The sequence below is a fragment of the Seriola aureovittata genome, chromosome 8 (assembly GCF_021018895.1).
Source record: "Seriola aureovittata isolate HTS-2021-v1 ecotype China chromosome 8, ASM2101889v1, whole genome shotgun sequence".
NCBI lineage: Eukaryota > Metazoa > Chordata > Actinopteri > Carangiformes > Carangidae > Seriola > Seriola aureovittata.
In genome coordinates this window covers 8,343,571-8,364,821 of record NC_079371.1, presented here as the reverse complement: position 1 = coordinate 8,364,821, position 21,251 = coordinate 8,343,571, and the positions used below count along the sequence as shown (strand labels likewise).

The following is a 21,251-nucleotide window of genomic DNA, read 5'->3' as shown; positions in this document are numbered from 1 at the left end:
TCTTATCTCGCAGTCTTAATTCAAATCCTGTGGGTTACATTTCAGAGGGGAGTGCATAAATATCAGCACTGTGGAAGCTGCAGTGTGATGATTTTCATCAGTGTTAGTTGGTAATCTGCCTCATGTCTTTTGTAATCTTGTGAATTGAGTTCATAAAGCCACCACCAGGAGGGAGTATTGCCTGTAAATTCCCACATTTCCAGTTCATCGGCCATTTTATACCGGCAAAGCTAATACTTTGGAGGCAGAGGTCTAACCCACTGATTTGGTACATCATCAAAAACGGTGCTTTTTTTTTTTTTAACTGTTTTGTTCCTGTAATTAAAATTTTTGGAGAATAATTTAAATATACAATGAGCAAATACTCAACTTTCGCAATCTTATTAAATTCAATATTTCCCACGTGAATTCACGGTGAAATGATTTTACTTATGATTTTGATGCTCTTGTTTTGTTTGGTAAATTTTGAAAGGTGCATGCCCATAATATAAAATTCATATGAACATTTCTTTGTTGGGGGAAAGTGTCCCTATTCTGCAAGTATTAGTATTTTAAAGTGTTCAGTTTGACTTGTAAAATGGTTTCACTGGGGGAAGAAAATGCAATTTGAATGTTTTTTTTTCTAGAAAATCAGGTTTGGTTTACCTCCATAAACCCACACACATGCAGCCAATTTGTTGTAAATGACATCATCACAGGATGAGTATCTGTTTTAAGAAAGCTTAACCCACTTGAACACTGGCTTAACTCATTTAGAGTCACCACGTGTGTCATCTTTCTTCTAATATTATCTGAATTTGGTGTTGTTGGGATGTCTACTTGCAGACCATTAATGAAATTATGCTCTGAGAATTTGTAAACAATGCACCATCTTTTAGAGACTGATGTTAAGAGTAAATGTACATGCCTGATTGCTTTTGTGTTTTGAACTATGGCAAGCAGGGACAACCAACAGAGATGAAGAAAGAAAAAAATGTGTGAGCTACCACTCTGACCCTATTTCCGGGTATGAAAACCTGAAGAGCCAAATCTCTTCTGCAAGCAAATGTTTACATAACTCAGCCTACATATATTGATAAGTTGTTGGTGTGATGGCTTCATTTTAAATCACACCAAAGTTACGCCAATTTCCTCGATTATCCATGATGACATCCACAAAAATAGCAGAGTACACATGAAGTACATGTGTATATATATGAAGTAACCAAAGAAAATACATATAGTGATACAGACTGGTAAGAGATTAAAGGAAAATCCTGGAAATAGGGCATCAATAGGGCACAAGGGTTCAGTGAATGGTTTGATGAAAGTGATTTAAAATTTGAATCATATGCTGTGGCCTTCACATTTAACAGATCCCAACTGAGTTCAACACCTATGGGAGATTGTGGGAGTGTGTCAGTGCTCTCCACCACTATCATCAAAATACCAAATGAGGGACTATCTTTTGTAATATCTCTTGTCTTTCTGATGGTCCAAAACCAATACTAAGACACCAAGTTAGTCTTTCCTTTAAACACAAGTAAGCAAGCAAATATATAAAAACATAAGGAAAGGAGAAAGTTAACCACACACATTTATACTAAAACAATAATTTTCTCCAGTAGCTTTGACCAGAAAATAATATTTTGTGTTTTGGCGTAATATAATCAAGCTTAGGCTTAAGCATAAAGAAATAGCAGACACTGTGAGTGGGGGATTCACATTCCTAGTAATGTTAGACATAATACTTGAGACATTTTGCCAAAATCTAGCAACACTGCCAAACCATATGAACAAAAAATGACTCTGTGGACAGTAATTAGATCCATCCCAGAACTGAGAGGTGTGGATGGGTCATAATGTGGTAGCAGATCAGAAACCTTTCAGTGCTTTATAAACAAACAGTGGTATTTTTAAATGAATTGTTTGGCATGTGGGAATGCAACACAAAGATCTGAGAACTGTACTGATGTGATCCACTTCTAGCCAATGAAGACAGTGATATATGTGATATGTGTGAACATGATCTGGGCCCTCTATTTCTAAATAAGACATGACATCATTGAACAAACCCATGACTCCTCTCCATATAGTAAAGATGGGCTTATGCAATTTAATATTGTACATGATGTTCATTAAAAACTAAAAACAGAAAGCTAAATTGTATCAAATTTATTGACATTTAGCCCCCCCTTGTGACAGATGTTAATTGTTGACAGATACTTTGATTCATCTGGTTGTGCTGTGATCTGCAGTTCAGTCTTCAGATCACAACATATGAACCACATCATTTATAGACAACGATTAATCTGGAAAATAATAAAATAGATTAATAGACAATGAAAAAACACATTCAAAACTTGAATATCACATTTATGATAGAGAAAAAAATGAGAAAATAGGCTATATCGCCTATTCTATGACCACCAGGATAAAAAATAAAAAATTGAGGGATTTATAGTAAGGCTGGATTACCAAATGGGCAAAGTGGGTAACTGCCCAATGGACTCAAAAGCCCCATTTACTACTTTATTACAATATCAACTCTGAAGGGTCCTATGGCCATTGATTGTGAAGTGTTTTGTGAAATTGCATTAATTTACTTTATGTTTTTGCATTGCAGTATTATTTCTTCATATGTGTGCTGTAAGCCTGCAACCAACAATTATTTCCATTATCAATACATCTGGCAATTGTTTCCTTTACTAATCAATCGATTGTTCAGTGTATAAAATGTAAAAAAATTTACATATTCTAATTGTTTCATTTTGTTTGACAGGCAGTCAAAAAACCCAGATAGTTGCAATTACTCTCATAGAAAACTGGGAAAACTGGCAAATATTCACTTTTGAGAAGCTGATATCGATGAATATTTGGCATTTTTGCATAGAAAAAAGACAATTAATCAATAAATTGTTTGTCAGTTACCTAATTGCCTGATCAACTAATCATTTCAGCTGCAGGGTACTAGTCGGTTTCAGGGTGGCTGAGGTCATAATGAAATTGTAATGTATAATGGAGGTCAAAAGGGGTCCCCCAAGGAGGTCGTGCTCCTTATGTGCAGGAATTTAATCTTGCCATTGAGCTTTATCAACACATTATATCAATGTGTATATGATTAACTTATTACTTTTGTCATTGTTATTTCTGTGGTTTGTTATTTCACATTTTAAACGTACTGTTGCAGCCTGTTGCAAAGGGAGGGTGGGTTGTGCCTCTGTGGCTGTTAATATATAACTTCAATAAAAATAGATGAAGACACAAACCTTAACAGATCATTTTAATCTGATATATAACACATGTGATACATAATGTGATAAAAATGTAAATAAATCCCATTTAATAAAGTTTTTTTTTCATCTGGTCAGTGATACCACCGTGATAAACTGCGTATGTCGGTTCCTTTTGTGAACTACGGAGTGATACCTCTCGGTTATACGGGATCTGCGTGCAGCGCTCATGCCTGCTGTGCTCTCTGGCTCCGGGAGGATGGACGGTGTGTCTTTAGGGTGAGTTGGTTTAGCGGTGGGGATTATTTTGTAAATCTGTGATTCACGCTGCATGTACATCTGTTGGGTAACATTTTAGGCCACATGATCTACTGACCATAAATCCAACACGGTCAGTCAAAAGAGCACTTTCCCAGCAAACGAACTCAAGCTAGCCTTGTTGACTAGTTAGCTTCGGTAAGTTAGCTAGCATCGTTGGCTGCTCCAAACCAAACTCTAAGCAAACATTTGGGAACTGCCATCAAGTTGTTACTTACAGACAGTGAACTGAATGTGCACTGGCTTCTAAAATTGGTTATAACCACGATATGACCAATTATTTATGGCAGCTAACGGCAGCTGTCATAAGCTTGTGATAGTTAAATGATTAGCAATGCTAAGAGCTAGCCAAGCTGACAACTTGACGCACAACAAACTCAAAACAAACACAATTTTCTACCAAACTTCTTTTGATTTTTATACACAAACCCACAACCTATCGGCAGTGTGTTTTGTATTCTTTAGTTTACCGACTCGTGCTGTTGTGTCCTAACTTATCATAATATTCCCATGGCTTGTATGTGCTGCATCATTATTTGTCCAAACTGTTTTTGCGGACACAGGATGGGTCATAATAAGAGTCCAGATAACATGCGGTTGAGTAGATCCACGGTGTCATTTTCAAACAAACACTATGAAACATTAACCAAGAAAATGTTCTGTCAGATGAGCTCAGGGTGATTGTCATGTTTTTTTATTTTCCTTTCCCTCCTGCCACCTGCTCTCAGCTCAGTGCAGACCACCTTCGGTTAAAAGTTTTAAATCAATTTACATATGGTCAAGAATATTCCTCGTGGGGTTAGGATTCTTCAGCGGGTTTTTTTTTCTTTGTGGTCAGGCTGCTTTATGAAATATTAGGTAACAGGTAATAGTTTTGTTTTTTCCTCTTTTTTTGTGTATTTGTCTGAGGAGTGTGTAAAAGATAAAGTTGGCTATAAACAATTTTTATTTTGTCAACAAATCTCCAAAAAGAAGAGACCATATAACCACGGGATTGAAATGTCTTCAAAGGATGCAGACACTATGCAGACACTACAGCAGCATCTGAGTACTATGACAACCAAAGTAGATTACCATGAAGAATTGAGGATTATTAAAGGAGGATGGGTCAGTGGTGTCATACAAGTTTTCAAAAATAGCTAACACTTGCAGACAGTGAAACAAGCCAACAGACAGCTCCTGGCATACATTTACTAAACAACCTTTTCTGTGGTGTAGTACAACATTGATTGACAACAGTAACAAAATTAGTATATTTCTAGAACTCATCTTACCACTGTTGATTGTGGAGGCTTCACTACTTCTACCAGTTTTTTAGTCCCTGTCCCATCCTCTTTTTATAACCCTTGAGATGAACCATGAAGTACTTTGCCTAACTGTTGGGTCACCATCTATCTCCAATGATCCAGACACTGCCTCTCATGTCTTACCAGTCTGGTGGCCACACCGGCCTCACCGCGTCCGAACTGCACCACGGACTCGGAGGAGGACACGGTGAATGGAGGGATGCACACCTTCAACCAAACGCATATGAGGAAAGCTTTCCAGTTGATGAACGACCTGAGGAGGTGTGTTGCTGACAGTGGCGCATGTCCCTACAAAAAAAAACCAAAACAAAGCCAGTATTCAGTTGGCCATTTCACTGTGTCCAGCCGTTTTCAGTATGCGAGTGAAGATGCTGTACTCTGCCAGAAAGTCAGAAATAATGTATTAATGGAGAAGTCATCTTTGGTCCACCTGGTTTGTCTGAAAATGTCAGTGTAGGAGTGAATTACTTCTGCCTGAGGAGGAACTGCTTCATTTTTAAACAGAAAAGTCCAGCTGGTGGTTACCCATCTTGTATTTGTTGTTGCTGGCCTCAATTTGATACAAACCTTTCAGCTACCTGGAACAGATGTTCCAGTGATAAGTGTCAGGTTTCAGTGTCTGTCCTTCAGAATAGAAAGTAAGTGCTTCTTCTAGACCACTTTGTACCACTACCCCAGTGTTTCACAAGCAAAAGTCCATTTCAGAAGAGATCAAAGATATCCCACTTTGTCTGCTGGCAGGGGCCTGAACAGACCACAATGCAAAGCTGCCACTAAACAAGAGGCTGCATTTTGAGTCTTGCTTTTTCTTTACTGGAAAAAACGCTGTTTACCTGGTTTTACTATGCTATTGCTCTCCCTTAAAATGCTTAAAAACAACACATGCCATGTACTGAAGCTCATATGTTGTTGTTGATAGCAGATTAGTATATTAGACATTGTAGATAGATTTGTTAAGGTAAATACAAGTAACTTAGTAAACTGAATCGGTTTGGGTTTTAGACTGTTGGTCATACAAAACAAGACATTTGAAGATATCACCTTGGACCATGGGAAACTAGGATGGCCATTTTTCACAATTTTCTGACATTTTATATATTAATTGAAAAAATAATCAATGGCATGGATAATGAAAATAATAATTAGTTGTTGTCGAACAATAAAACTAAAAGCTTACTTCCATTCTGGTTGTTAGAAAGGAAAAAGGGTAAGATGATACATCATTAAATCAGCTTAAAATTAGTATGCCACTCTTGCCTGATAGTGAAACTCCCAAATGGAACAAATCATTGTATTCTATAGGAGTTTTTAAGTACAATCCTGGTAATTAACACCTTAATTGGCACATTTGCTGGCAGCTGTCCGGCCCATACTTGTCTTAAAGGATGCACCCTTTTCCTGGCTCCTGTATGCATATTTATTTTTACACAACTTTATCACATACACTGGGAATGTAAATGACAAACGTGCATTTTTTTTCTCTCTCTGTCACTTCACCCTTCAGCAAAAAGTTGCTGTGTGATGTCCAGCTGATCGCAGGGAGCGTTGAAGTGCCAGCTCACAGGGTGGTCCTGGCATCCTGTAGCCCCTACTTCTGTGCCATGTTCACAGGTAGACTTACACTGCTGTTTGCTTGGCATCATATCTGCTGTGGGTGTGTGCTAATGTGTGCTTATTTGTGTGTTTCTCTGTGTGCAGGTGATATGAGTGAGAGCAAGGCCCATCAGGTGGAGATCAGAGAGGTGGACGGGCAAACCCTGAGAAAATTGGTCGATTACATTTACACCGCTGAGATTGAGGTCACAGAGGACAATGTACAGGTAAGAGAGTGCGTGTGTGTTAGAGTGTTTATGAAGAGGGAGAGCGAGGAGGAAGGGTGTGAGAGCGGGTAAAAAAATGTTTTCCTGTTTTTCCTGAAGTCTTTACTTTTTTCTTCTGTAATGGTAGTTTTTACTGTTTTTAACTCCAATTTCATTTAAAAACACAGTGATATGAGGAATTAAGAGGATACTAGCAATTCTTTGTGTGTTATGTCCATATAGCCCTTCCAGCTTGTCCTCTCCTCCCTTCTCCCTGTTGAAGGATTCAGTTTTGAACAAGTATCATGTCGCTGCTGCCTGAGGACCAGTATTTCAAAACACTAGCTCAGTTCATGTTTGTCACATTTTCTCGCTGTTTTACAGTGCGGATGATGATAACTAGAAGTAGCACTGTTGCTCTTAGCAAAAAGATCTGGGCTCACAGTATTAGTCACACAGTAACAGAACTTCCTTGTTGTTGAGAAGGAAACATCTTTTGTTTTTCCTCACCAGTTTGAGCACAACTCAGAAAAATAACATAACTAGTTGGAACTGAAAATAATGGCAAACAAGCATACAGAAATTGTTGAGGAGAAACAACAGTTTCAGGCAAGATTCTTGATAAGATGTTTGCAGTAGTTACAGTGTTTATTGCAAACTTTCTAACCCTCTTTTTCTACACTATTAATTCAAAATACACATGATGTGTAATGAACTTTTAAAAGTGACATAACTGGTTGGTAAACTGCTGTTTTTATTTTTTTTGAATGATTTTATAGATGTCACTGTTTTTGCCTGTCACAAGGGATGTCACTGTTTTTGCCTGTCACAAGGGAAGTCGTCCCTTAAGGCCTGATCCCTTTAATTATCTGGTTTTTCAGTTGAAGTTTCAGAATGGCCACAATGAACCTGCCTGAGGAGTAGACATTTACCACAAAGGATGTAAGAGCTGGTAATGATTGTGAGCTGTACTTTGCTGTGAAAGCACAGGACTGAGACCTTGTTTATCTCTGTGGCATTAACTCCTGGTGTCTGCATGGCTCTGTTGCGGGGTTGAATAAATGCACCAGGATCAAGCTGCAGGCTGGATATTTCCTCTGATTATTAGTACAGGAAGTGTGCATGGAGAGAAGCAGGAAATCCTCCCACTGTTAGCAGCGTGCTTGTCTGATTGGCTCACTTGTAAATGTGTGACGCGTGTGTTTTGACTAGGGGCTAATATTCAGTAAAAGGTTGCTTTTACTTTTCATTTCTTCACATACAGTCAGCAAGCACTTTATTAGGTACACCTGCACAGCTGCTTATTCATGCACTTATATACAGAAACCCAAAGTCACTGAACTGAGGCTGTTTTTAGAGCAAAGAGAGGCCCTACCCAGTATTAGTATGTGCTACCCTCAGGCCTGTCTGTGTGTGTCACAGCTGCTGTAAGCACAGCTCAAGCGGGCCTGATGCTCCCTTTTAGAAAACATAAGCCTTCAGGGCAGCTGGAAAACTGAGGAGACAGTAACAGTGCACACTCAGAGGATGAGTGAGTGTGCAGACAGACACTGTCTCACTGACCTAGTTAAGCTAATGTGTAGGGACGTATCAAAGGGTAGCTTTGTCTTTTAGCATCACCGTTTGAACAGTACATTGCCTGCCTGTTTTGCTAACTGATTGGCTAACAGACCTAAGACGACTGCAGGCCTGAGCAATAGAGACAGAATAAAATGTTACAATCCCTCTGACAAATACCTGTATAGATACATGTTTATATAATGTGGCAGTGTTGATGAATGACTATTGCAACATTTAAGTCAAAGAAGATACAAATTTAGTGTATATCATAATGTTACAATCATCAGTTTTACACAGTATCTAGTGTCATTTGTAGGTGTCAAACTACATTAAATTTGATGTGTTTTCAAGGGCTGATGTACTGCGGTCTAATATGGCAGTGCAAATACATACATTACTTTACTCACTGTCACTGTACTGTAATATATGACAAAAAAAACATTCATTATCAAAATTATCAAAAAACATTAATTTTCTGTCTATCAACTAATTGTTTAAAATTGACTAATTGTTTCTGGCCTGCTGACTAATTGACAGAGGTTTATGTTTGGCTGGTTGATCAGCTTTCAGGACTGATTGCTAGATAACTGCGTTATAGATTGTTGAGTAGCTTGTTGATTAATGCACAAATTGATTGACTGACCAGTAAGGTTGTTGAAGTAATGAATTAATCGGAGGGAGAGCGGTTGTTCTGATAAACGGCTAACTCACCTTTCTTTGGCTGTGGGTGGTATTTAACTGTGCTCTACCATTTCATTTTGTTAACACTTTGGGCATAAGTTCTTCTTTAAATTGACTTTTTGTGTCCTTTTTGCAGGTTCTGCTGCCAGCAGCGAGTCTCCTGCAGCTGATGGATGTCCGTCAGGTTTGTTGCGAGTTCCTGCAGTCTCAGCTTCACCCCACCAACTGTCTGGGCATCAGAGCCTTTGCTGACCTGCACACATGCACACAGCTTCTCAACCAGGCCCACGCATACGCTGGTAAGCTTCCCGCTGTTCACAACACGAATCCTGAGTCATCTTTGCCACTGTGTGGTGTGGTAGGTGGTGGGGCTTTAATGTAACGGTTGAAATATGCTGAAATGTTTGGAAAACTGCACGATGTCCAGAGAGTGTGAAAATGTCATGTTGAAAGTGACAGTGTCAAATGGTGAAAAGGATACCAGAGACACTCTCTCAGGTTATTAGGTGAAATAATTAGTTGTGTTGTGTGTAACCCTGCATGTTTGTGTCTCTCAGAGCAGCATTTCACAGAGGTGGTGCAGGGTGAGGAATTTCTAGGCCTTACTCTGCAGCAAGTGTGCAGCCTCATCTCCAGCGACAAACTCACAGTCTCCACGGAGGAGAAGGTCAGACAGCACAACGCGGACACACACTTCAATTTTTCATCAAAGTTTAGCCTGTTTCCTTGAACGTGAAAAGATATGTGAGAATTATATTCATAAGGGATTTTACAGGAGCACAAAATAAATAAATATAATAATAACAAATGACTTTTCAGAAATGTGAGGTATAATTGGAGCGAGGGCTGTTTCTATAAGTCGATGAGTCAATGGCCAGGTCGACTTGCATTTTGTGAGACAACTCACTGCACTTTTATTTAGCTGCCTCACAGTACACAGGAGCAACAGTGTGGCAGGCTGTAAACTTTACAAACCGAGTCCAAACCACAAAAGTAAACTATGATGGAAGTAGAGATGGGTGATGGAGATGGAGGGCATCACAATGCTTAACAGTGCGACTCGTTTCTGTTGGCTGCTCCAGCTCTCTCCGCGCTGGTGGCCGGCTGACAGCGTAGAAGACACACTCTGCAGTGCAGTAGGATTTCATTACTGAGCTATGACCAAGATGTCAACTTTTACTGTCTCTGACTGTTTGGAAATCTGATGTTTTCACATCTCAGATGGTGAACAAAGACAGTAAAACTCAAGTTTTTAGGTAAAACGTGAGTCATATACAGGAGGATGGTGTGGGGAGGCTGAGCTGACACAACACATGCAGGAGAGTGAACGATATATATATTTCTCCTATTTGTAGATAAGATGTAATGATGAAGAAGAAAAGGCACGAACCAATGAACTGCAAGCATCTGACCAGTTAATACACAGAAGATGACAAAAAAAAAACCCATCCCCACGAGTTGATGCATTGATTAGAGATGCCGACTCTAATCCTGACTCTGGGACAGCTCTAATGGGAGCAGAGAAAGATCTGGAACTGTATTAAAGACAGATGTCCTCATCACACTTGCTGTGTCTGATTATCTGACTTAGGCCGGCAGACATATTCCAGGGGATGGCATCTCTGTTTGCTGTTAGTCAGTCAACAGGAGGAGTCAGAGGGAGCATCTATGTGTCATTCTGCTGTCAGGGCAGCAGCGGTCAAGGTGACTGGTTCAGTCAAACATAGACACACAGGGAGCCAGACACTGTCATAATGTCACTGTCAAACCAGCTTCATCTGGAAACAAAATCAGTTCCCACTGAATTATCTGCTCATTTATTATTGGTGGATCAATACAAAAGTATAAATACTATAACTGCCCACATCTTTTGCATTAATTTTAAAAGATGTGGGATTCATCGACTTTTGTCCTTGTTCAGCTTGTTTGTGTGTTAATTCAATCCTGTGGCACATTTTGAGGATGTGGAAAAACGTCCTGTTGTTTCATCGTGGGAGCTTTCACACATTTAAAGATGGTTACCCCCATTGCTAACCCTGTAGTCACGACAGATAAATAGAAATTAATCCAGTTTATTACCCTGGATATTTTTATTGTATTACATAAATGTGCAGGTGAAACCACATACAAGTAAACAGTGCATAGCTTCTTATTTAATTAGCCGAAGTATCAGGGGTCTGCCACCTCTGATGCTGATATCCTGCTGGGAACAACTACAAGCAATACGTAGGTCCAGCTCGAATGGTTCATTTCACATAATCAGAGTTAAACCGTATTCATGTTTACTGCCATGTTGCCTCCAGTTTGTAGACACTATGGAGTTAATTTCATTGAAATAAGAGATCCTGATATCTCCAACTTAGAGTTAAAACTATTTTTTCCACTTAATTACAGTTTGTGTGGTGTCATGTGAAGTCAGCTACATAGGCTGTAGCTATCGGCAGCAGAAATCCAGCAGAAGTAGTATCAGTATTTAATGCAACACTCACACCCACACACACCAACACGCAGCGCTATATTATAAGAATTACACTTGTTATTACAGTACCGTTGTGTTGGATTGTATTACAATATGCACGTGTGTCCGTTTTTGTGGCTTGTGGAAAATCTAAATTCGAAATAGCTTATGCTGTGTGTTGATATAAGGTTTGCGGTTTGAGTTTAGAGGTAAGCTCGTTCAAACCCAGGAAGAGAAGAAAGTCTGTCGAGTATTGACCTTCTCTCTCTCTCAGCAATCATTGTAAATATCCCTTTGTGCACAACAGAAGCGGTACTTAGTCCCTCGTTTGCTCCAGTGGAGCTGCTCCACAGGCCAACAGGAGATGATCAAGTGTGAATGTGTGTAAATCAGTGAATTTGAATCAGCACATTACTGACAGGGTGTGGTGCCTTCACCAAATCCTGTTTTGGATAGAAAAGGGGTGTAAAATAAAGGTCTGCCACCTTCAGTGTGCTGACAGTGAAGCACAAGCAATTCACTATGAAAGAACACAGTATCTACAGCTTGAACGATGCATTTCACACAGACAGTGAGTGAAATTGTTGAGCGTGTGAGGCGTGGCATGTGCAATGTCCACACTCAGAATGTCTGAATGCTTAAAACAGAGTACTTGTAAGTCATTGAACAGTGTATAACACCCCCCACCCCCTCACACCCTTTCAACATCAGAAAAACAACTGTCAAACCGTGAATAACACTGTATCTCATGCAGTGATTGACCAGATGTGCTTAGGTGAGGAAATTCAGCTCAAGCGTAAAACTTGAATCATTGCATTTCTTGGTCAAAGACAAGGACTTTGAATTAAAAATGTGAATACATCTTAATTATTCACTCAATCTCTGAGTCTTTGTCTCCATGTATTTCTATTTTTATTACTCTATTCTGTTCTCTCCCTCACTGCTCTCTGACTCAGCTCTCCATCTCTCTCCCAGGTGTTTGAGGCTATGATAGCTTGGATCAAGCATGATAAGCCGGCTCGTCTGGAGTACATGCCCAAACTGATGGAGCATGTCAGACTTCCACTACTTTCCAGGGATTACCTGGTACAGGTAAAATACATTTTCTGTTCTGCTCTTCTTTCTCTAAAATCTTCACCCTTTTCCCTGTCCACGTCACACCGCACACTGTGTTATTGTGCATGTTACTTACATAAAAAATGTAACTAAACTTAGATATAAGTTAGATTAAGTTGTGAGTAACACCAAATCATCATCTAGAAATACTGTAGTAAGGGCCTGGAGATGTTTAGTGAATTAACCAAGATGCTGCTTCAGTTAGAAAGAGTCTTCACGTAACAACAAGTCCATATGCCTTTAATTTAATACCTTCAGATAGGGTCGGTGCTCTTCACCAGCGTGCTTCAGTTGATTAACACGTTTTTGTCTTTTCAAAAGTGTGTTAAGAAGAAAGCCTAAAAAATAGTTTAGTACACCACAGTGCCTTAAAATGAAGTTCTCTTAATTGTGCGTGATGTGTGTGCCGGGTAGTCGGTAATATCAAACTTGTTCTTCTACACATATATATATTCTGTCAATGTATCCCCTTGTCCACTGGCACCACAATTTGGTGTTTTTACAGTTATAATGTTTGGTGACTTTTGGCTGAATTGTGTCCCTGTTTCAGATTGTGGAGGAAGAGGCTTTGATAAAGAACAACAACACCTGTAAAGATTTTCTTATAGAAGCAATGAAGTATCACCTGTTGCCTGCCGACCAGCGGCACCTCATCAAGACAGACAGAACCCGACCAAGGACACCTATCAGCATCCCTAAGGTAAACAAACACACACAAACATCTCACATGCCGCTCGCTGACAGACAGAACGTGAGCTCACAGTATTAATTATAGTTTCTTCTCTTTTGTAAACACACTTAAGTGATTCAACTGTCTAGCCTTGACTCTGTTTGTGTGTGTGTGTGTGTTTGTGGGCGGGCGCACGTGCATGTACAGGTGATGATTGTAGTTGGCGGTCAGGCTCCTAAGGCAATCCGCAGTGTGGAGTGTTACGACTTCCAGGAAGACCGCTGGTACCAAGTAGCTGACCTTCCTTCAAGACGCTGCCGGGCAGGTCAGTATATCTACAGTACCTTGTGTGGGGTGGCTGCTTAGGGAGTGACTAGCAGCTTTTCCATGCTGAATATGATTTTGCAGTATAGTGACACAATAACAGAAATATCTGACAATACATATAACAACGCAAAATTCCTCCTCCATGGAGTTCAGTCAACACATCAACTGACAAATTTAATTTTTGAGCTTCACAGTTTTTATTGGTGTAATTAACAGCATATCCTAAAAATTCCTCTCCGTTCAAGTGAAGTAATCCCTGTTGCACCTGCACTTCCATGCAGTAACCTAACATTTGGACAAAATTAAAGCAGATGAAATGTACCCTACAATTGTTTTCCTGAACTATACACGATTCAAGTCTATGTGAAGTGAAATGAACTGAATAGTCAATTGTCTGAAAAGTAAAAAAAATATCTAAAAATTTTAGGTTGGCTTTAGCAGTCTGTTGTAATGAGGTAAAACCTCCAAAACCACTAGTGTGGGCATAATCACCCAGAAATAGAAAGGCTCCATGAACACATTTTAATACATTTCCACAAATCATGAATTTGTCCTACAGTTTTTGAATAATTGATTTTATTCTCTCCTACTTTCCCCAGGTGTTGTTTCCATGGCAGGCCGTGTGTATGCAGTCGGGGGTTTCAACAGTTCACTGCGGGAACGGACGGTGGACGTGTATGACGGAGTGAGAGACCAGTGGAGTGCAGTGGCGAGTATGCAGGAGAGACGCAGTACACTGGGAGCTGCTGTGTTGGGGGATTTACTGTATGCTGTGGGTGGCTTCAATGGAAGTATAGGTACAAACCTACACACACAGTTACATACACATCATAGGGTTGCACAATTGTGGCTGAAGTACTTATTAGTAGTTAGTTAATGCTTATCTCTTTCCACTTTTTAATTAACAGTTGCTGTGCACATCTGGAGATCAATGCATTTGAAAATTTTCTAATCTTGAAAAGTAAAAAAAAAAGTGTGGGAGAATTTACAGAATTTCTTTTATCACTTGTTTCAGAAACTATAACAGTGTTTTGTGTTGAAATATGTTTCTTGGGGAATATCTCAAGTAAAATACAAGCTGTAATTATAGATTAAGACTTTAAAATAATGAAACTTTGAAACAACCTTATACTTTTAGGTGCTTTGTCATAGTTGCTACTTCTCACCTTTTATCGCACGATCTTGTAAAGAAGTTGAGCCAAATAGAGCCTTATTATGACATTGTTTTTGATAGTTAAAAGCCTCTGGGTGTGTATCACTCAGAACACACACAGAAATTACCACATCTTTTCCAAAACAGGCCAGATTAAAATATTTTCCAGATTCTGAAACAACTGCAAAATTACAAAAATCTGTGACATATTGTTAGAAAATACTGTGATGTGAAGTGAGGTATTATGGTCTACTCTGGTGTGGTGTAGCTGCAAGAAGACAGATAACTAAAAATGTACAGATTCAGTCAAGAAATGTCTGGAAGAAATGAAATTGTAGACGAACAATGTATGAGCACTAAAGATGAGGCAGGTAAAGTAAAAGACTTGGTTCGACTGAGCAAGACTCTGATTGAGTTTCCCTGTTCAGTTCTTTAAAACAAATTTCCCCATCTGACTCAGCATCATTATGTGGCTGTGTCCTCTCTCGCTCATTACCACCTGAGGGTGAGCAGATGTAATTGCTTGCAGTAGCAAAACTGTCTACTACAGTGTTAACAGTAAACACAAGAGACAGGGGAGCCATTTTCCTCTCTTCTCTTAACACATCTAGCGCTGAATGCAGAATGTTAACACCCACAGATTGATGAACACACATGTAGTCTCTCACTAATTTTCTAGCCTTTCTGTTCTTCTCTCTTTTGTATCTTTCTATCCCTGTTTCTCTCTCATTCAGGTCTGTCGACAGTAGAAGCCTACAATTATAAAACGAATGAGTGGCTGTATGTGGCCTCCATGAACACCCGACGTAGCAGTGTGGGTGTAGGGGTGGTCGATGGTAAGACTGAAGTGTGTGTGACCTGGGTTTTCTCAAATGCTCTTTCAACAAAAATACAAAATCCAAATGCCACTGATTTTGAATGGCTGTGTGTCTGTGTGTCTGTAGGTAAGTTGTATGCAGTAGGAGGCTACGATGGAGCATCCCGTCAGTGTCTTAGTACAGTGGAAGAGTATGACCCTGTCACTGATCAATGGTGCTATGTGGCTGACATGAGCACACGGCGCAGTGGAGCAGGTAAACACACACACACACACACATTTACACACTTTATCTTACTCTACATTCAGTACAAAGTACATTATGCACACTAGGAGCAACAAAACAAGACTTCTTTCACCCTTAATAGTGGCTCTACAGAAAAGAGACATGTTTACAAACTGGAGATTTTTAGTTGATATTGTGTTCTAGTAAATGATGCAGTATTTTGGTTTTAGCAAAAGTGTTATCTGGAGCAACAGTGCCACCTGGTGAACTTTGTCTGTAATTGTACACACAAGAACCTGAGAAACAACACAACTATCAGTAAACAGTGTTTAATTGCTGTAGTGGATTTTCTTAAAGAGTCAGTTTGTTCACAAAATGCGTTTGGCTTTTGATCAGCCAAATCGGACTCTACGGATTTGTAATAGGTCACACAGTCAAAAGAACAGCAGCAACATTAGATAGCTCTACTTTGTTGTAGTGTTGTAGCATCAAAAGTTTTGATATTTTTAAATCAGAATGGTGTATTACATCAAATGGTATTATGACAACAGTACAACTTCATCTACAGCTACTACTTCATCTGTGTTCACACTGGTGCCTCCTCTTGTCTTTCTGTCCAGGTGTGGGAGTTTTGTGCGGTCAGCTGTATGCAGCCGGAGGACATGACGGACCTCTAGTGAGGAAGAGTGTTGAAGTTTACGACCCACACACCAACAGCTGGAGACTGGTCTGTGACATGAACATGTGCAGACGAAATGCAGGTCAGATATCGCCCACAGACACACACATCCCTTAAATCCATTATCATGAAGATCATTGGTCATGGCTATCGCTATTGATCTTTCATGGTAAAATCTGCAAAAGCTTCAGTTTTTGATCCTGTAGTTTCAAGCCTTTACCAACAATTATATAATCACAAATACATTTCCAGTCAACAGCTATTATTTTTAGGTTGCAAGTATGTAAGTACCAACTTGATAAAAGACCTTACTGTAGAAAGACATTCATAAGCTACAACCCATTAAAACACAAAGCAGATTATCTCCAGGAGCAAAACACTCTGCTGTAGGTTCTTCTCATAATAACAAAATGAACTGTACATGTATCCTGATGCACATATAATGACAAATTTAAATTTTATTGCCCTTACAGACTATATTTTATGTAAGCATTATCCATAAGCATTATTTTTTTCCGTTCCCCTAAAATATAAAAATCAGGAAATTTATAATGTGAATTACTAGTTTTGGTTGGGTGGGTGAAGGGAAATATATAAGGATCAAACAAAGATGTTCAATGTTAAACTCTCTCTTCAAGGTGTCTGTGCCATCAACGGACTGCTGTATGTGATTGGAGGAGACGACGGGTCCTGTAACCTCTCCTCTGTAGAGTTTTACAACCCAGCCACAGACAAATGGAGCCTCATTCCCACCAACATGAGCAACGGACGCAGCTACGCCGGTATGTCTCAACTGATCATACCACAGGCAATATAATATGACATTTTGCCTGTGTATGTAGCGGTTTCTCTCTGTCTCACTGTCTGTCATGTTCTCACTTCTTCAGGAGTTGCAGTGATTGACAAGCCATTATGACCACAGTCATCCCGCAGCATCAGCTCTGCATCGACAGCCAGTTTCACAGAGACTCACAATGACGCCTGAAGCTCAACAGGCAAGCAGAGAAGTAACGCCTGTGATAAAGCTGTCCAAATGGACGGGAGGCTCTCAATCTCAGCTGACACAATCACGGATGGATGTTGACGGTTTGGCGCCAACGCACATCCTGATTTTGTTGCTGTCTCCAAGCTATTTCCATTTAAGCCCTGTGAGATCCTGACTCTTAAGGACATTGTTGCACTGGATAAAAAGCAATAGCCACAGGAGCGCAGGCTTAAAATAACTCTTAGTCTGTCTTAGTGAGAGGTTTTCCAGATCCCAAGCACATAACACGCAGCTGTATCAGCTGACGTAAGACTCACTCAGACGCTGATGTTGGGAAGACTTTTTGTCAGGAAGCAGCTGACATCGATAGGCCAAACCGAGTGAAGTGCTTTAGATGCTCAGTGGTGTAAAGGTGGCGTTCATGTGATGGACTTTATCAAACCCAGGGAACTGAATACTTCAATGCACCAGCTGACGGAAACATCAACTCGATCGATCGACTGCACAAATCTCGCCGTTCACTAAATTTCAGACAGACTCTGCTTACAGTGTTAACAGTGTTGCTGCAATAATCCTGGAAACCCAGGCACGCCATGGGAGCCATTTCTTAAAATTGAGACTTGCCACAATTCCTATAATATTAATCATCTTATGGCAACAATTTGCTCAGCTTGATCCTGAGAAATGAACCAAGTTGATTGATTCCTGTGCTGATCGTCAGCAGCTCCGGCTTTTCAACTAAATGAAAACCAGCTTTGCAGAGAGCTGCTGTGCTTGTTAGCAAAGCCTACAGTTTCCAGTATTTGTCCTCAACCTAAAGACCTAGAGAGCTGCAAGATAATTTAAAGAATGTTGAAAACATCTTATATGCAAATTAAGTATCATATTTAATATTTTTGAGATTGTTTTCAAAGAGGTTGAGAACCACTTCTGTGGCTTCAGACCCAGACCAGTTGATCTGATTTGATGCAGTGGGACTAGATTGTTTGTTCGACACACTACTGATGCACTGAACACTTGCACTGACTGCTACAGACCGGCTGACTGGCTGGATCACTGGCTGGATGGCTGACTCACCGATTGGCCTGGTCGGATGTCTGCCTTGTCTTTCTGACCGACCAACTGGATCACTGACCTGCTGTCAGATGTCTTCATGGGAGCATTTAAACTCAACACTTAAAGGCCAATAATTTCATCAGAAATTATAAGAAAATGTGCCAGTTCTAATGATCAGAATCAGAATAATGCTGGAAAAGTTTTTATCGCTTAGTAACAAACTGAAATGATTAATTATTTCTGTTCATTGTCTAAGGGAGTGTGTCAAAATGCACTGTAGAAATTCAGCTGTAAAATTATAATGCAAAAGATGCAGGTTTAGGATTTTCTATTTATTGTTTTGGTTCAATTGATTACACTGCATTTATTCATATCAAAGTTCTCTCATCCTAATAATGTTACATTTGTGCTCTACTGACATTCATTCAGATAATGGTGGCTATATTTTAGGTGTAGTTATTTAGCTGACTGACTGGTGCCATAGCTTTGATTCTATTAAGAAAAGAGATTTATAGAAGCTGTTTGATGAAAGGTTTTCTCAGCCAACCTTTCACCTCTGTCCACAATCTTCCAAAAAATCACAGAGAAACTGGACACAACCTGCTGTCATTTCTAAGCCCTTTGACCAAGAAGTATATAAAATACTTAAAAGACTGTACTGTTGTTTTTTTTATATTTAATCAATTTACAGGTCATGTGTGCTACGTTACTTCCACCCATGTTACAAATCATACATTTAAGATTGAATGTGTTTTTTCGTGTCTTCCAGAAAGTTGTTACTGTTGGTTTTTGACTTCATATGATTTCAGCATAAAACTTGGAGTAACTTAAACTTGCTGGCGACACTGTCAGTGATCCATCACTGAATATTCCTGTTGTCTGCAGAAATCTCCAGACATGGATTTGGAGCTCATATTGTTGCCTCAACAGACAGAACAACTGGGACAGGATCTGGAGTGCTGAGGTCTGGAGCACACAGTTATAGTTAGAGCTTTTTGATAAGGTAACATTTGGACATGCCTCATGATGCAGACACTCTTTATGTGGAAACATCAGCTGCTGCACCTTCCTAAAAAGCTTAATGTGTGCTCCACGTTCTCAGAGCTCCACTCCACATCCTACTTTTATTTTTTGTTGGGTACCATCAAGTAGGAATGCTGGTAAATAGCATAGAGCGTGCGTGCGTGTTCATGTTTCTGCAGGTGGGATGTGCACTTTAGTGTTGCAGCATGCACATCACTAAAGGGTTAATGTGAAAACAAAAAGGACCTGGTTGAAAGCTCCAGAACAGCTACTAAATGGACCTTGAGGTGAGGCTGCTCCTTGAAGTTTTCAGATGAATGATGTTCTTACTCAGTGCAGATATTATATTTTTAATATCATAAATAGTGGATGTTGTGAACTAAACGGTTGATATTGTGAGGTTGTGGTTTGTTTGTATGTTCATAGTTTTAAGCTTGTGAGCTGTTTCCACAAATGATTGGAAACCTTCAGACTTGAAACAAGTTGAATTAACAACACAAATACTAAGCAGGCTTACTTTGCAAAAATGCTCTAAACTGACTTGTGCTCCTTTGTCTGAAATTGTAACATTATGCATTTAGCACTTTAGGATGTTTTGTATAAAATGAGAATCCTGTTCCTGTCACTTTTTTTTTTTAAATTTTGGTTGAACAGACAAGAATATACATGAACACAGGGATTTTCCTTCAACAAGACAATAGAGACTGATGTTTATTTTGACTCAGCTGAACAGAACTTCCTCTGTCAAGTTTAATTTATCCTATGTTCATTGTGAACAGATACACAGCAAGGTTTTTTGTACAAATGGAAGCAGAAGGATGGTCAGACAGGTACATGGATTGTGTTCATTTTCCATCAAGTCTGAACTCAGCATACAGTGAGCAGCTTTTCAGTGATGGTTTTTTATCTGCCTGTATTGTCACCTTCTGGGGTCTCTGACACACTAAAGATGTTGGTTTGATGGAAAATGTCATTGAACAATAGAGGAATTTCATTATACAAAATAATATCTGCCATTAACTAAAAAGACGCCTGATTTGTCAAGTAAATGTTAGCACAAAATAAAAAATAAAAATTGGTGATATATTTTAAGGACAGTGGGAAACTTTATTTCTAACCGTGCATCCTCTACATATCCTACAATATTAGAATATTAATATTGAATTATATATATGCCTTACGCTGTTTTATACTTTATATATATTTTAATTATATTTTTTATATATTTTTCATTCTTGGGAGGAAAATGTACTTTTTACCCCACTACATTTATATGTCAGCTTTAGTTTCTTGTTTTTTTTAGATTCAGATAGTAATACAAAATATAAACAAATTAATTAGTATATTATTATATCAATAAGACTTTACAAGTATTAGCTCCACCTTGAACAGCTGCAACAAAAGTGATGTAGACAATCAATCAATATTATAATGTATTATTATTATTGTTAGTATTGCTGCGTTTTCTGAAGCAAAATGTCTAGATACTTAATGCTGCTCTGATGTGGGCGTGGTCTTTGATGTGTGATTGTAAGGTGTAATTAGTCTAATTGGGGACTCGGCGACCTCCCTGCAGTGCTCAACAGTGCTTAGTGTGTAAGAAAAATAGAAATTGTCGTCATTTAGCTTGATTTCTCATCATTAAAACATGGATTAATTTATTCCATGTGAAGATGAATATAGATTTTATATTCAGTGGACTTATTACTAAATAAACCATGGGTGGTGGACGACGTGTGCAGGATTGTAGGAGGATTTTTGTGGCGCTCAGCGGTGAGTGAGTTTCTCTCACTTCATACTAAATTAATATTTGACACTATTTGTTAAATAATTTGCTTTTTATGGAGGTAAATTTGTTTCAATA

General features: G+C 39.2%; 1 protein-coding gene across 2 annotated transcripts; it reads left to right on the top strand.

Annotated features, from left to right (window-relative positions):
* Window positions 1-3,349: 3,349 nt before the first annotated feature.
* klhl3 (kelch-like family member 3) lies at window positions 3,350-20,479 on the top strand. 2 transcript variants are annotated; one of them, XM_056382957.1, is made up of 15 exons: window positions 3,350-3,491; window positions 4,964-5,098; window positions 6,342-6,448; window positions 6,536-6,657; window positions 9,014-9,176; window positions 9,435-9,544; window positions 12,311-12,427; window positions 13,002-13,151; window positions 13,329-13,446; window positions 14,048-14,245; window positions 15,336-15,437; window positions 15,546-15,674; window positions 16,265-16,405; window positions 16,962-17,105; window positions 17,211-20,479. In XM_056382957.1, the coding sequence occupies exons 1-15, from the start codon at window positions 3,442-3,444 to the stop codon at window positions 17,237-17,239; spliced, it is 1,815 nt and encodes a 604-aa protein (XP_056238932.1). In that variant the 5' UTR covers window positions 3,350-3,441; the 3' UTR covers window positions 17,240-20,479. The 2 variants fall into 2 exon arrangements, with proteins under 2 accessions (XP_056238932.1, XP_056238930.1); XM_056382955.1 differs by having other exon boundaries at window positions 3,420-3,491; window positions 4,940-5,098.
* Window positions 20,480-21,251: the final 772 nt, after the last annotated feature.